This window comes from Rhinolophus sinicus, linkage group LG07 (genome assembly GCF_036562045.2).
Source record: "Rhinolophus sinicus isolate RSC01 linkage group LG07, ASM3656204v1, whole genome shotgun sequence".
In the NCBI taxonomy this organism is placed as follows: domain Eukaryota; kingdom Metazoa; phylum Chordata; class Mammalia; order Chiroptera; family Rhinolophidae; genus Rhinolophus; species Rhinolophus sinicus.
In genome coordinates this window covers 101,817,314-101,832,099 of record NC_133757.1, presented here as the reverse complement: position 1 = coordinate 101,832,099, position 14,786 = coordinate 101,817,314, and the positions used below count along the sequence as shown (strand labels likewise).

General features: G+C 38.5%; 1 protein-coding gene across 7 annotated transcripts in view; it reads left to right on the top strand.

The window, feature by feature from the left end:
- Positions 1 to 11,180: 11,180 nt before the first annotated feature.
- Positions 11,181 to 14,786, top strand: part of GRIA2 (glutamate ionotropic receptor AMPA type subunit 2) — a 121,701-nt gene continuing 118,095 nt past the window's right edge. For 6 of the 7 annotated variants that reach the window (XR_012498169.1, XM_019733150.2, XM_019733151.2 and 3 more), the window contains exons 1-2: positions 11,184 to 11,821; positions 12,362 to 12,502. Coding sequence is in view for 6 of the 7 variants with exons in the window: in XM_019733150.2 (XP_019588709.1) it covers positions 11,734 to 11,821; positions 12,362 to 12,502 (229 nt within the window). In the remaining variant the exon portion in view is untranslated. Of the gene's footprint in view, positions 11,822 to 12,361; positions 12,503 to 14,786 lie in introns of all 7 variants that reach the window. The other variant, XM_019733153.2, reaches the window with a different exon arrangement.

Here is a 14,786-nt window from a genome sequence, read left to right as displayed (position 1 = left end):
AAACCACAGATAATCCTCCAATATTTTAACATTTTAACCTCATTATAAAACAGCGATGATAAATAACAGCAAACCTGTCCTTTTAAACACTCAATCTCCCACCCCCACTATCTAGAGGATCTTACGTATAAATCAGATTAAAATCTATGCTCTACCCTTTGTTGCCTATTCTACTTACAAGTAAGTGTACACTGTTAAAAGGGATTCTGCAGCCATGTGGTCAGAGTGAAAGAGCAGGTAATTGTGTTGCGTGGCTGATCATTAGAATATCTTGGAACAATCATCCATTTACTAGGAATGGGCCTCTCACTCTTTTAAATTACATTACCACTTAAACAGAATTTGTAAATAAGTGTGTTCAAAGATGTGTTTCAAACTGGCTTCTCTATTGATTGTTCTTTAAAAGACAGTTTTCCTTTCTTTATCATAGTGTCTCAGTTTAGTACTTCTTGTTACATATCACAAATTGTAACTATTTTGTAAGCTCATGTTTCACCTTGTTATTGTTGGAAAATATGAAATAAAAATTTTGTAAGAACAGGGACCACATCCGACTTGTTTACCATTGTATTTCCAAAAGTCCACTACCTGGCACAGAGGAAAAATTCAACAAGTAATTAGTGAACAAGTTAGTGATGAATTAAACAGGAGGAAGAGGCATGTGTGAGGGCTGGTCTGTGTGGTAGTTTGCAGCCGTAATTCTAAAATTGAGAATCACATCCTATTCCTCCCTACTACGATTTTATTTACATTACAGAACAGTGGATCACATATGGTTTTAGGAGTCTGGCACAATATTGTTTACATCCTTGATCTATCACTAGTTGAGGGTTACTTAAATTTCAGGGCCCATTCTGTTCCTCTTTAAAACAACATTATGCCTAATAGGGTTACAGTGAAGATAAAATGAGGTAAAATATTTAAACATCTAGTACCTGGCACATAGTAAGTATTCAATAAAGACAGCTATTTCAGAATTTTATGCCTACAATGTTTTCCTTTTTATATATTAGGAGGATAACTGGAGTAAATTAGTATTACTCCTATATATAATACAATTATACACAGCAGCATTTAAAATCCAGCAATGTTTTAAATTTATTTTGTAAGTTGCCAAAGGTATATGAACAACAAATCTTGATTATTAGTCTTGAACCTGTCTAGTGGAATGATGGGCTGGATCATCTCCAGTCTTTTACATCTCATTTTAGAACCAAAGATTTTATTGTTCAGATAAACAATTTTAGGAACATAAAGGCTGCTTTGAAATTTATACACCAAATATACCACATTGTAAATACAAAAGACCATTTAAAGAATTTCGTAGATACGTGTCGCTCTTTTAGATCCAAATTTTCTTGCTATTCTGTGGAGAAACTCGAGTTGTCTGAATTTTATTCTAGATAAACCTAGCCCTCTCCCAGTACCTCGTCTTTATCATAACTGGAAAGCAAGTACATAGTGTCACTGATTTCTGTGTAAGTTATTTGATGAGGTCAGATATTTCTGTGCTATGGTTACTTTGTTCCTACTTATTTGCACTCTCATTAACTCTAAAAGCTGCTTGAAAGCCCAGTGTGCTAAAGGTAGCCCTTTCCTGAGTCTGTGATTGTTTTATCCTAATATAATAAATTCTGTTTTCACCTCATTTTGTTTCCACATGAGAGGGGGTCTTTTAATGCTTACAGAAGCATTTTCATTAAATAATTCTTTTTCTGTCTCCTATTTAGAATTCTAAGATGGAAATTATTTTCATATTTAGAACTCTGGAAACCGAAAGAGAATTCTGATGACATGTAGTACAAACTAAAGGTATACTAACAAATAGAGGCTATGATTTCCACTCAGGATTGTAGGGAAGGTGCCAGGAAGGTCCACAGTGCCCTTATATTGCTAAATTAAATTAGGCCTGACTCTGTGCCCTCCCTTCAGCAGGGTGGTGACAAATTCAGTTTTGTCATATGTCGAGGGACACTTCCCTTTCTTCAGACAAACTGGAGAACTCAGTAATGCTTAGAATATGCGAGAAAGAACTACATATAGTCTCCAGTGCAACGAGTCATTTTCTGAACCATGTGATCCTCATATGTAAGGAGAGCAACTCTATTCTTCCATGCAAGCAAGAGCACAGAATCCTTTGTCCAAACACCAAGGCTGTGGTTCTTAGGGCTCTCCATCTCTCTGTCTCTACATGCAACCGTGTTTTGGCTTCCATCAGCTCTTAAATCCTTTCATATTTTTGCACGTCACATGAAGAACTCCATACTCCACAAATCTAATGAAAAATATTCAAAACTAAAGTAAACAAAACACCCATCTCTATCCTTTACCTTAGAGAAATTGTCTAGAGGTTTCAGCCCTTTCAGCTTTAATTTTCTACTAACTTCAGAACCACACCCTTCAATTTATGACAATTTAATCCAAAACCCATTATATCTGACCCTGGGGTAAGGACATCCTTCTGTCTCTAGGACTCAGAGCCCAGCAAAACATTTCAAAAGGGGTTAGCACAAGAAAGAAAATAGTTCTCATTCTTTAAGATTCTTCTATAACAGGGAGAACAAAACATAAATTATTTATCTCTATAAATTCTCTTGCCACTAATGGTACCAGGACAGCTTGACATTAAGATACGCTCTATAATGTACTTCAAAGGAAAGGAATGCTACTGGCACATCTGAATTAGACTTTTGTGTATAATCTGACAGAAGTATTTTTCTAAAATTAATGATTAATTGTAAGATTGTGCAAATATATAATTAGCTTTCAAAACTTCAGGTGGTTGGTGAGATTTATTTGAGGTTTCTTTTTCTTATTTCAGTAAGTAACTTTGATCCTTAGGTGAATGTGCTCTAATACAATGTAACTTAAATAGAATTTTTGCTTTAATGTCACCATCTGAAAAACATTTTTGGTTGCACCTTTAATGCATTCATCCATACCTGATTTAGAGCTGCAAAAATCTGTCATTGGTAGTATGGACCAGTTGGATGCTGCTGTTTTAATGTTGGGGTCAGAGGAATCAAGCAAACAAAAAACTGAATGACAAAAAGAAAATTTTGTCTGTTTTGCTATGATGTAATAACAAAGAAAGAAGTGACGCTTGGAAGATCTGTTTGGATTTTTCAGGCAATGTACCACTTTTGGACATGCTGTTCTCACACATTTACTAGTATTAAACGGTAAGGCAGTTAGTTGGGCCCAAGGAAATAAAGTAGAAGAGCTGACACTTGAGTCTAAAGACCCAGTAGACCCAAGGCTGTTTGAAGTGCCTGTGGCAGACAGAGATGCTAATATGGAGACTATGGCAAGCTCCATTAAGGGAATTACAACACAGATGTCTAGGATTTGAAATAAGATCATGCTCCCCTCTCCTGGCAACTCTTCCATTCCAAAATTCGCTCTGACTTGTCGCTGGGACCTAATATATACTAAGCTTCTGTCCAGAGGATACCGCATGATTCAACATCCTGATCTTCCCAGCCTGAAGAAATGACATTATCTTTTCCATTAAATCAAAAAGTTGTACATGCACAGCCACATCCATTATAAACTAGAAATGGTATATACTGGACGGGGGGAGGGGAAATGTGCAAAAGCCATGGAGGAGATGAGGAGGTTCACTATTCAATACAGTGAGTGCCTCTTAGTATTTTCCTGTCCAGTAATAAGTCAAAAGAAAACTACAAAAACCCAAATGACAAGAACATCAAGGACTCACCTCCTGCAGGAATGAAAGTTTGAAGGTCACACACCAAGGTAAGAATTCTGTCCAGCTGAAGTGCTGACAAAAGCAATATGGATACAGAAGGGATATTTGAAGAAAGTGGTTGTGATGACCTATTTTAGTCTCGTAACTATCTACAGATTTGAACATTGTGTAGCTATGTTTTATGCTATTTGTTTCTTTTCTTCTCCCTTTTGTCCCTTCTTATGTTATATGACAAACAACAGCGGAGGCCTGCTGAATATCTTTGAATAGCAGCTTGCCCTTCTAATTTCTGTTGTTACTCATTGAATGGGAGTCCAGTGTATTTAAAAAAAAAAAAAAAAAAAAGCAAGAAAGAAAACATTTCATGACAGTTGAGTTTGATATAATTATTATATAATTTAGTTAAAATACTTTGTAAATTGATAACATGTGAAAAGAGAATTGTTGAAAAGTATGTTGAATGTGCTGGAAAGGATCAGATGCAAGTAGGCAAAAAATGTATTCTGTTTAAGAGTGATCAACACAATTATAAAATACTAGAAAATTCCTAAATATTGAAAAATGATTTAGTGTTTGGATTTTTTACAAACATTCAGAAGTTCTTGTTTTACTTTAAAGGGATTGAAGTGGGAAAATATTCAGGAGATTCATGTATAGTGCAATGGCCTGATCCTACTTCGAATGAGTGGATGATGATTATATTATACATTTTTCAGGATTAAGTGAACACAGGATTTTTAAGAGATGCCTGCATCTTCTCTTTTCTCAATTTTTTGCTTTAACTGACTTTTTCAAGAAATAATAACTATCATGAAACACGATAGGCCGATGATTCTCAAAATTAATGTCCCGATGAGGCCTCTTCCTTGCGTAGCAGAATCAGTGACGAGTGCTAACACTATAGCTTGAGTGGATGTGGCCCACAGACCCTGCAAACTCCACATGTTGGAAAGTGAACATAAAACCAACCTTGCATACATATCTGCTTTCTGGTGTTCTGTACATCTCATTCTGACATTAAACAACATTTTCCTGGGCATTCAGCCTTGTACCCTGGGAGTTGGCTTTGTTTCTCCACATCCTTTACCTCCATCGCATACAGGTTCACTAACAAGTTCTGCTAAGTTTCCATCCTAAATGTTTTCTGAAACCAACTTTTTCATCCTATCTATACTATTACTCCTTTAATCCAAGTTTGCATCACCCCTACTGGGAATACAGCCTTCTACCTGGTCTCCTTATATTCAATATATGTCCCCATATATATACATTATCCAGATAGCTTCCAGTACGTTCTATCTAAAATGGAAACCTTAAAACCTCTCTACTTAAAACTCTCACAATATTTCCCTTTTCCTACAGGATAAACCAAATATTTCCTACCATAGTCTGGTTTATTCCTTTTACTCCTGACTCACCCTTTCCATTCTAGAAACACTGCACTGCTTGCAATTCCCAAGCCACACACATGCCTTTCCTGATGTCACTGCATTTAAATGAATTGTTCTTAGGATCAACCAAGATGGCAACATAGGAGGCCAAACTATATTGCAAAGCTATAGTAATGAAAATAGTATGGTATTGGCATTAAAAATTGACACATAGATCCATGGGACAGAATAGAGAGCCCATACATAAACCAATGTGTATATGATTAGTTTTTGACAAATGGGACAACAACATATAATTGCACAAAGGATAGTTTCCTCAATAAATTGTTTTGGGAAAATTGGATTGCCACATGCAAAAAGAATGACAGTGGATCTCAATCTTACACCACATACAAAAATCAACCCAAATTGATTAAAAATTTGAACATAAGACATGAAACCTTAAAACTCATGAAAGAAAACGTAGGGGGTAAACTCCTTCACATCAGTTTTGTCAATGACTATTTTTGTATTTGACACCAAAAGCAAAAATAAACGTTTAGGCCTACATCAAACTATTAGGTTGGTGCAAAAGTAATTACGGTGTTTGCAAATATTTTTAACCTTTTAAACCGCAAATACTTTTGCACCAACCTAATAAAAAGCTTCTGCACAGCAAAGGAAACCATCAACAAATCAAAAACCCAACCTATGTATGGGAGAAAATATTTGCAAATTGTATATTTGATAAGGGGCTAATATCGAAAATATACAAGGAACTCATTCATCACAATATAAAAATTACAATAGTAAAAATAACAATAAAATGTTTAACAATAACCTAATGAATGGGCAAAGGACCTAAATAGATGATTTTCCAAAGAAGACATACGAATGGCCAACTGCTACATGAAAAGGTGCTCAATACCAGGAATCATCAGGGAAATGCCAATCAAAGCCACACTGAGATAACCCCTCTCACCTTTTGGGTGGCTTTTATTAAAAAGACAAGATATAGAAGCTGGTAAGGATGTAGAAAAAAAAAGAACCATTATACATTGTCAATGGGAATGTAAACTGGTACAGCCACTATAGAAAATACTATAGAGGTTTCTCAAGAAGTTAAAAATAGAACTACCACATGATCCATCAATCCTGTCTCTGGGTGTGTATCCAAAGGAAATGAAACCGTTATCTCAAAGAGATTATCTGTACTCCTGTGTTCATTGCAGTATTATTCACAATAGCCAACCTGCTGTGCTGTATATCAGGTTGTATAGAAACAACCTAAGTGTCAATGCACGAACGGAACAGGAAAATGTGGTATATGTACTTGTATATACAAAGAAATATTGTATTGAGCCTCAATATGGATGAAACTAGGGCATTCAATGAAATAAATCAGACAGAGAAAGACACTGCATAGCATCACTTACATGTGGAATCTAAAATAAATAAATAAATAAATAAATAAATAAATAAATAAATAAATAAATAAGTCAAACTCACAGAAATAGAGTAGAAAACTGGTTGTCTGAGGCTGGTGGTGGAGCGGTGGGGAAAATAGGGAGAGGTTGATATAGAGGTACAAACTTTCATTTCTAAGATAAAAGTCTGAGGGTCTAATGTATAACATGGTGACTAATGTATAACAGTTGATAACACTATTGTATAATTAAAATTTGCTAAGAGAGTAGAAATTAAATATTCTCACAAACAAAAAGCAAGGGTAAATATGTGAGGTGACGGATGCATTAGTTCACGTGTATTCATATATTAAATCATGATGTTGTACACTTTAAATATCTTACTGCTTTATTTGTAAATTATACTTCAATAAAGCTGAAAACTAAAATTTTTTAAAAAATGAAGTGTGCTCCATAGCTACATCCAAACCTTCACATAGATAACCTGTAGTTGACTCAGTTCAGGTGTCAGTCTTTAGTGACTCTCCTCCTGCCTGAGCGCCAGGATATAACGTGCATAATAGGTTCTCTTTGCTCATATTTTTTTAATTATATAAGTCTGTTCATTTTGTTTCTTATTGTCCTCCTCATGTGGTCTTAACCATTTGCTACTTGAATACAGTCTGGGATCTTCATAAGGGAGGTTTCTGTTATGTTTATCTTCTTATCCACTGTTATCATGCCCATTATTTGGAATACAGTGCTCCCTTATAATTTGTTGAATTAATTAATGAATTGAAACATTACTTTCTCATAGCTTTTTCTTATACAAGATTGCTATTCAGATAAAATTAATTAAAACACAGAGGGTGCAAAAAAAACCATATACACATTTTAAGAAAGGAATAAAACTGTATTAATTGTAATATTCAATATGCACCAATAACAAGGATGAATGTAAGTCACATTTGACTTCTGCAATTACAAGAGGTGCTCAAAGTGGTTACCATCAGCATCCAAACACTTCTGATTACGGTGAACTAATGCTTGAGCATAGATAACATCTCTTAAAATGTGTATACATTTTTTTGACACCCCCAGTACATATAATCAAAGCCCCTAAAGAATCTGAAGTAAAAACTTTACTTACTCTTTCAATTTTGGAATTTAATTCTGAATTCATTAAAAAATGTACAAAAGCCTAACTTCAGATATATGTTTTGGGTCGTGTAATTGAGCTTATTAAATCAGTGATTTAAAATGTTTCTGCACAAAAAAATAAAATTATCTCAACGTGAATAACTATTTATATTGATATTATTCTTTATCTTATTTAAAGAATTGAAACTCCCCAAAATGAGTATTTCTTTTTATTTATAGCCCTGTATGGTTAAAATTATTATGTTTTCTCTTCTACTTTTTTAAAATTTTCTGTCTCAGCCAATAGGATTTCATGTTGGGAACCTGGTTCCTTCAGCAAGAACTGCTAACTTCGCTATTTTCTGCTGAAATTAGCAGGGACTCTCTCTATTTTCTAATGCTGAGCTTCATCTAAGCCTTTCAGATGGCCTACATTTTCACACTTCCAGAAGATCAACAGGAAGGGAGACAATGCTCTCCACTTTGGTGAGACTCCATCACTACAAACTGTGGCACTGACATTTATAATCCAATTTTGATAATGAAGTCACCTAAAAATTGTTCTACCAGTCATTTCAAAATTATCAGCCCCCTCACACACAAGGATTTTCATTTATGCAGAGCTTTTTCACTATGGAACACAAATTAAAACTGTGTAGAATAGGTAAGTGTGTATAAAAACTTTAAATATTTTAAAGTAGATTTTAAAAGGAAATTATTGTTTCCTATAATGAAACAAAGATTGGGTAAAACAGAAATTGAAATTTTACTTATTTCTAGTCTTATTGCTAAAACTTATATTTAAACACACACACAAAACAACAACAGTGGCATCAAGCCAAGCAAACAAATGATAGGGTGGATAATATTTTAATTTTTTCCTTTTTTTTCAACTATCACTGATCCTTTGCTTCAGGAACAACTTGTATTTTAGATAATTTCCAAAATTGAACAGCAGAGGGCAGAAAATAGCAAACTTTTTCCTTGAGCACACTATTCTGTTCAACTGTACCAGTAGTTTTAAAATTTTCAAAACTGATTTTATTACTGATCAATTTGAGATATATTCTTGAAATAAAAAGTTTTCAAACATTAAAAATAAATTCGAGTGTTTTTCATTTATTTTAATGACCACCTCTTCAGTCAATTTAAATGTATTACATTTATATTGACAATATTTTATTTGAAAATAGAAGCTATATAAATATTGTAGTGAATTTGAAAAAGTTCCATGAGTGATAATATTAATATAATTATAATAATATTACAGGAAATATATCCAGCTATATTGTGAAACATACGTACATAACTACCTTCTGAAGGATACAATAGAAGAGCAGCTGACTTACAAGTTAAACCTACTAAAATTGTTATTTCTATTTTACATATGAATTATAAATGGTCAGTAAACAGTAATATTTGCCCTGAGTTCTTGCATATGATTTACTAGGGAAAATGCTCTATGATTCAGCAAATTCTTATTTTATGTCGTTTGTTTTCATAGAATGTTATTCAGTCTCAATTTTGAGTGCACCTTTGCCCTTGACTTTGAAATAAATTAAGATGAAACAACATTTTAAAAAAATAATTTACATTGACGCACACTTTAAACATCACCATTTGTCCACATACGCTTCTCTATTTTGCTCTCACTCTTACTTTATTCCAAGTTACTTTGTATAAAATTGAAGTTTTTCTTGTAAAAAAATTGAATGGAGAAAAAAAAGAAAATGGCTGAGAAAAGTTATTTTTTTTTTGCTCTGAGCTGTTTGTTATGCACTCTTTTATACATAATTTTAAATTTTCAAACACTTACTTGAAATCATTTTTGTGACTTACATTACAATTAGTGATTGAATGGGTAAAATTTATTTAATTATTCTTTATATCGCAAATTTGGATATATATTTATTTATGCTCTTACTGTTTTTATTCTTATTTAATTTTTAAAAGGCTAACTGCATTTTAATTCACAGAATCTATTTTTATATAGTGAATTGTTTATTAACAGACTAAAATAAATTCTTAGTGATAAAATTGGGAACTATTTTTACTTGCAGTACATAGCCTTAATAATAGATTATGGATATTTTCAAACTTCCTGGTTTAGGGATATGTATTAAAAAAACAAAAACAGGGAAGACCATAACCTGAAATTATATAATTATAAGATTTGAGAGCCATAGAAGCCACTTTGTTTATCTTCCTCATTTTTACAATAGGGAAATTGAGGCCTAGAGTGATATAGGGGCAAGTAAGAGATAATACAGTCAACAGGACCCTGCAGGGGTGACATTACTGTGACAATTGCACAGGAAGGCAGCATGATAGACTAACTCACTTGGCATTCTGAGATATTAGCAGGTTATTCCGTTAGTATTGAGGACTCCAATCTCCTGCCTCCTGGAAATGGTCCCTTGTATTCAATTTTCCTCTATTTATTTGTTTAAACCACAAAAGCTATTAAATTTAGTGAGAAATTTCTGAGGCAGCAGAGGGAATTGCCAAAGCAGGTTCCCAGGCATTGGCATGGCAACCAGTTTCACGTGAAGTGCACAAATTCCATAGGCGGGGGGAGTCCAGTCTTCGGTACTCCACACTAACTCCCATCCCACACACTTTTAATCCCAAACCTCATCTTTCTTTCTCAGTGGGCTCGAGGTCGCGGGTTCAAAATGACGAGACGCTAGCTTACTTTCCTTGGGCAATGATTTTTCAAAACTCACGGTCAAACCGCGATGGGATATCCAGTTTCCAACTAAGTCTTTGGGAAAGAGTCTGCAGCTCAGCGACCTTTCTAGACACGCTTCATCTTCTCATCTTCTAAAGCCTTTCTCCTACAAGCCTTTCCCTGTTAAAACGGAGTCTTCTGCTTTCGATTCGTATAAAGAAGGTTCTACTAAGGAACCAAGTCTACATATCTCCACTACGAGAGAGAGTGCAGTGAAGGCGGCGAGAGATTCCCCACCGAGCTGGCTCGGCAGGTTGGCATCACAGCCCAGAGCAACACCCTCTAAAAAATGGGATTTCTATGCAAAGTAGTTCAACGTTTCAATCTTGATCTTCTATGCGACTTTAGCCTCTAAAGACAGAATCGGGGGTTTTCCTTGGACCATGGCTACGTCACCTTTAGCTGAAGTTCACAATTTAGGAACACTTCTTCGATGGGTATTTTGCTTGTTTGCTTTTTGGCTGAGTCAGGTGAGGTGGATAGCAGCGTTTTATATCGCTAGGTGGGTTTTCACAGGCCATTGAAGATACAAATTAAAATTACTTTTAACGTGAAACAAAAGGGCCTGGTGACAGAACGCTTCAAGGCCAACAATTAGCAATTCGGCTTCTCCTGCACAGCAGCCAGAAATCAGCTTTGCTGCATTTGGTCCAGGCTGGAACATCTCCACCGCCGCTGCAGCGGCGGCACAAAGGTAGCGCCAAGCTGGAAGCGGGGCGCTGTCCCGGGTGCTGAAAGGCAGAAGCGCGCGGGGGCCACGACAGCTCGCGAGACCAGAGGTCTCGCCGAGGGATAGCCGCTGCCGAGCCCCGGCGCGCTTTCCCAGCGCTGGGCACGCGACGCTGCTAGGGCAGTGCGGGGTGCGGGGTGCCAGGCAGGGGAGAGGTGGGCGCGCGCGCTAGCCGCCTGCCGCGAGTCGCGCACGCGCGTCCGGGACTGCCTTCCCCTCTCTGTGACTTGCGTGTATGTGTGTATGTGTGGGTGTGGGTGTGTGTGTGTGTGTGCGCGCGCGCCCGTGTGTGAGAGAGAGGGGAGAGAGGGAGAAGAGAGCTCGAGAGAGGGTGAGTGTGTGTGAGTGCATGGGAGGGTGCTGAATATTCCAAGACACTGGGACCATAGCGGCAGCTCCGCTGAAAACTGCATCCAACCAGTCCTCCGGACTTCGGGAGCAGGGACAGGGTGCAGGGCATCAGCAGCCACCAACAGGACCTGGGAAATAGGAATTCTGCCTCCACTTCAGGTTTTTAGCAGCTTGGTGCTAAATTGCTGTTTCAAAATGCGGAGGATCTAATTTGCTGAGGAAAACGGCCAACGAAGGAAGAGGAGGAAAAGGGGGAAAAAGGATATTTTGTGGATGCTCTACTTTTCTTGGAAATGCAAAAGATTATGCATATATCTGTCCTCCTTTCTCCTGTTTTATGGGGACTGATTTTTGGTGTCTCTTCTAACAGCATACAGATAGGTAGGTACCCTTTGTGCTCTGTTTTTGAATTGTGCAGAATTTGGTGGTAATCTTTGTTCACAGTGGACAAATTAATTCATGTCATGTAGACTTATGTCATACCTTGACTGCATTCCAGATTTAAACAGCCTAGAATATACATGTTTTTCTTGGGATGAAGCAAAGGGAAAAGACGATGGCTTTGATACAATAGAGTAAAAGGTCTTCTCATTTTTGACCCCCAGATTTTATTAATTCTTCTTTAACATTTTCCCCTTTGCTGAGATTCTCTAGGGGTCTGAATGCAAAGCTTGTGCTGACGAGGGAAGGCGAACGTTTCTGGCCACCTACCTTGCCCTCAGACTCCCATCTGTGTCTTGACCCTTTGGCTACCATTTGGACGTCGCCCCCCCCCCCCCCCCCCCGCTTCCCGTGTCCCTGGATGTGTTTATTCGGCCTATTAGCGTTAATAAGAGACTCTAGGGCTCTTGGGCGCTAGCGGGCTCCTCTCTTTTTCCCCCGGGCACTGACACTGTTCTGCTTGGTGTTTGTTCTTTGCAGGGGGGCTATTTCCCAGGGGCGCCGATCAGGAATACAGTGCATTTCGGGTAGGGATGGTTCAGTTTTCCACTTCGGAGTTCAGACTGACACCCCACATCGACAATTTGGAGGTAGCAAACAGCTTCGCAGTCACCAATGCTTGTAAGTAATGAATATTCATGCATTGTTGGTGCCGCACGCGGAAAGCCAGCGAGTATAAGTGCGGGGTGGTGTGTGCGTGTTTTTGTGTGTCAGTGTGTGGGTGTGAGTGACTGCACACGCGCGTGCGTGTAATAGCGTAGGGAGAAAGTGGCTGCAATCTCGGGGACCCCCGCTGGCTGTGGGGGAGGTGAGGAGGGAGCCAAAAGCACTGAAGAGTGTGCGCACTAGAAAGGAGGGGTGGGGGTTGGAGGAGGGGGTCTTCCTTAGTTTCAGGGGGTTCTGGCATCTGGTGAGTGCTTCAAGAGAAGCCCTCACTGCCTCCTCACCCCCACCTGGCGCGCCTGGTGGCACCTTGCTCAAAGAGAACACGCTGCTCCCCAGGGCGCGCTGTCGGGTTGTTGGATAGATCCCACCGGGAAGTGCCTGAGCCCCGCCGCCTGCCCAGGGAGCTGTAGCCCTCGCCTTCCCCCCGGGTTTAGATCTGCAAGCCAACTCGGGTTCACTCTACAGACTCCGCGAGCTTTATATCCTTCGCTCGGACGGGACAAGTAGTTAAAATGGTTCCGTAGTTGGGCTCGGGGCTGTTACGTAACGCCCACCGGAGGGGCACGGCGCCTGGAGGAGTGAGGCTGACGCAGGCAGGAGGCTGGCCGCGCCGGGTGCTGGTGGAGGGGCCGCGCGTCAATTTCTCGCCGCTCAGCTGAGCTTCAGCCTTCAGTTGCAGGGGGCAACTCTGCCAGGAGGGTCGGGTCAGCTCGCGGGCCGGGTGCGCTTTGTTCTCAGGGAGCGGGGCTCCCGCAACAGCAGCGGGAGGAAGAGCACCTGACAGCAGTTAGATCCGGCCGAGTTTGAAAATCTGAAGAAGTCGCTGATCAGCCATTTTAGTCTTTGCAGTTATCCATGTTAGCCCTGTCGGTCCGCTCTGTGTTCCGGGACGCGCGATGAAGCTCTGTCAAGGCTACAAAGTATGAGAATCCAAGCAATCCAGTCTCTAAAGGGTTCAATGGAAAGGCTCGGCGGTCTTTGTTCCGGCGCTCCCACCCCCGCGCCGGCGTAGGCTGTGCAGCCGCTGCCACTGCACCTTCCTGCCCTCTTCCCAGCAGCTGCCATCATTTCCTGCCTACTGGGTTGGGGCGATTCTTTCCTGCTTTGATGTTCTCAGTTTGTATTTCATAGTTAACAATTTGGAGGGGGCTTTGCAGATGGCTCACCTCCCACTTTGGCTACAGTGTAAAGGAGCTAGAGGAAAATTACCACAGACAAAGTCCAGCTGCTGTCTTCCCACATTAGACAAACAACTGGTTGCCATCCCACTTCCCCATATTAAGCGTTAATCATATAGATATTCGATGGGTTAGCTAGGTTATCATATCAGCAACATAATCAACTCATTTTGAAACCACTGTCACCGGGATGAAAGAAGAAATGAAACAATTTTCTTTGCTAGAACAGGGTCATTAGGATGGTCATACTAGATTAGATGCCTAGCATTAAATTGTTTATAAAGAACCTATTTAAGGAAGTTTCAGTGCTGTATGTTTTCTTCAAATGCTGATATAAAGTGAGGAAAGAAATGGGTAGGGTGGGGTGGAGAAGGGAAGGAAGGGGGAGGGGGAGAGAAAGAGAAAGAGACTTAAAATCGATTTGCAGCTTTAAAAAATCTCTATAAGAGTATCTTGGAAAATTTTACTATATAGTTATATATTATATAGTTATTATATATTATATATTACATACACACATATATAAAGAAACTGCTATAGTTTACTTTTTGAAGGCTTTTATGCTTGACCTATTTACCTCTAGATTCGATTATTCATTTGATTTGCTATCAGTTTTCGGTATTTTCTTGAATTATGAGTGGCTTACCATGCTAAGCATCTAACTGTATGTAATTGTATACTAGTATGAAAATGCTTTGAAAATTAATGGACCTAAGGCAAGACTGATTATTGGAAGTATATAGATGTTGAAAATGAGGTGAAAGTACTTGACAGCTGTACTTTTTGAAAATTGTCAATGACTGAGAAGTTCACTCATTGGTGAAAATAATGAGAGGTCCTGAGAAAATCATAGGTATGTCCACTGAACAAAATGAATATACCTTGGGTCCAACAAATGCGAAATGACTGTGTTGGGGCTTTGTAAAGATTAAAGATTATAGTTAGTGCAGGTTATGTGACTAGGCCCTCAGTCTCAATATTTTTAAATAGATTTATTTTTAATGTAAATTTTATGGAAAATAGATATGCAAACAAAAATGTACAGATATTAAACATATATA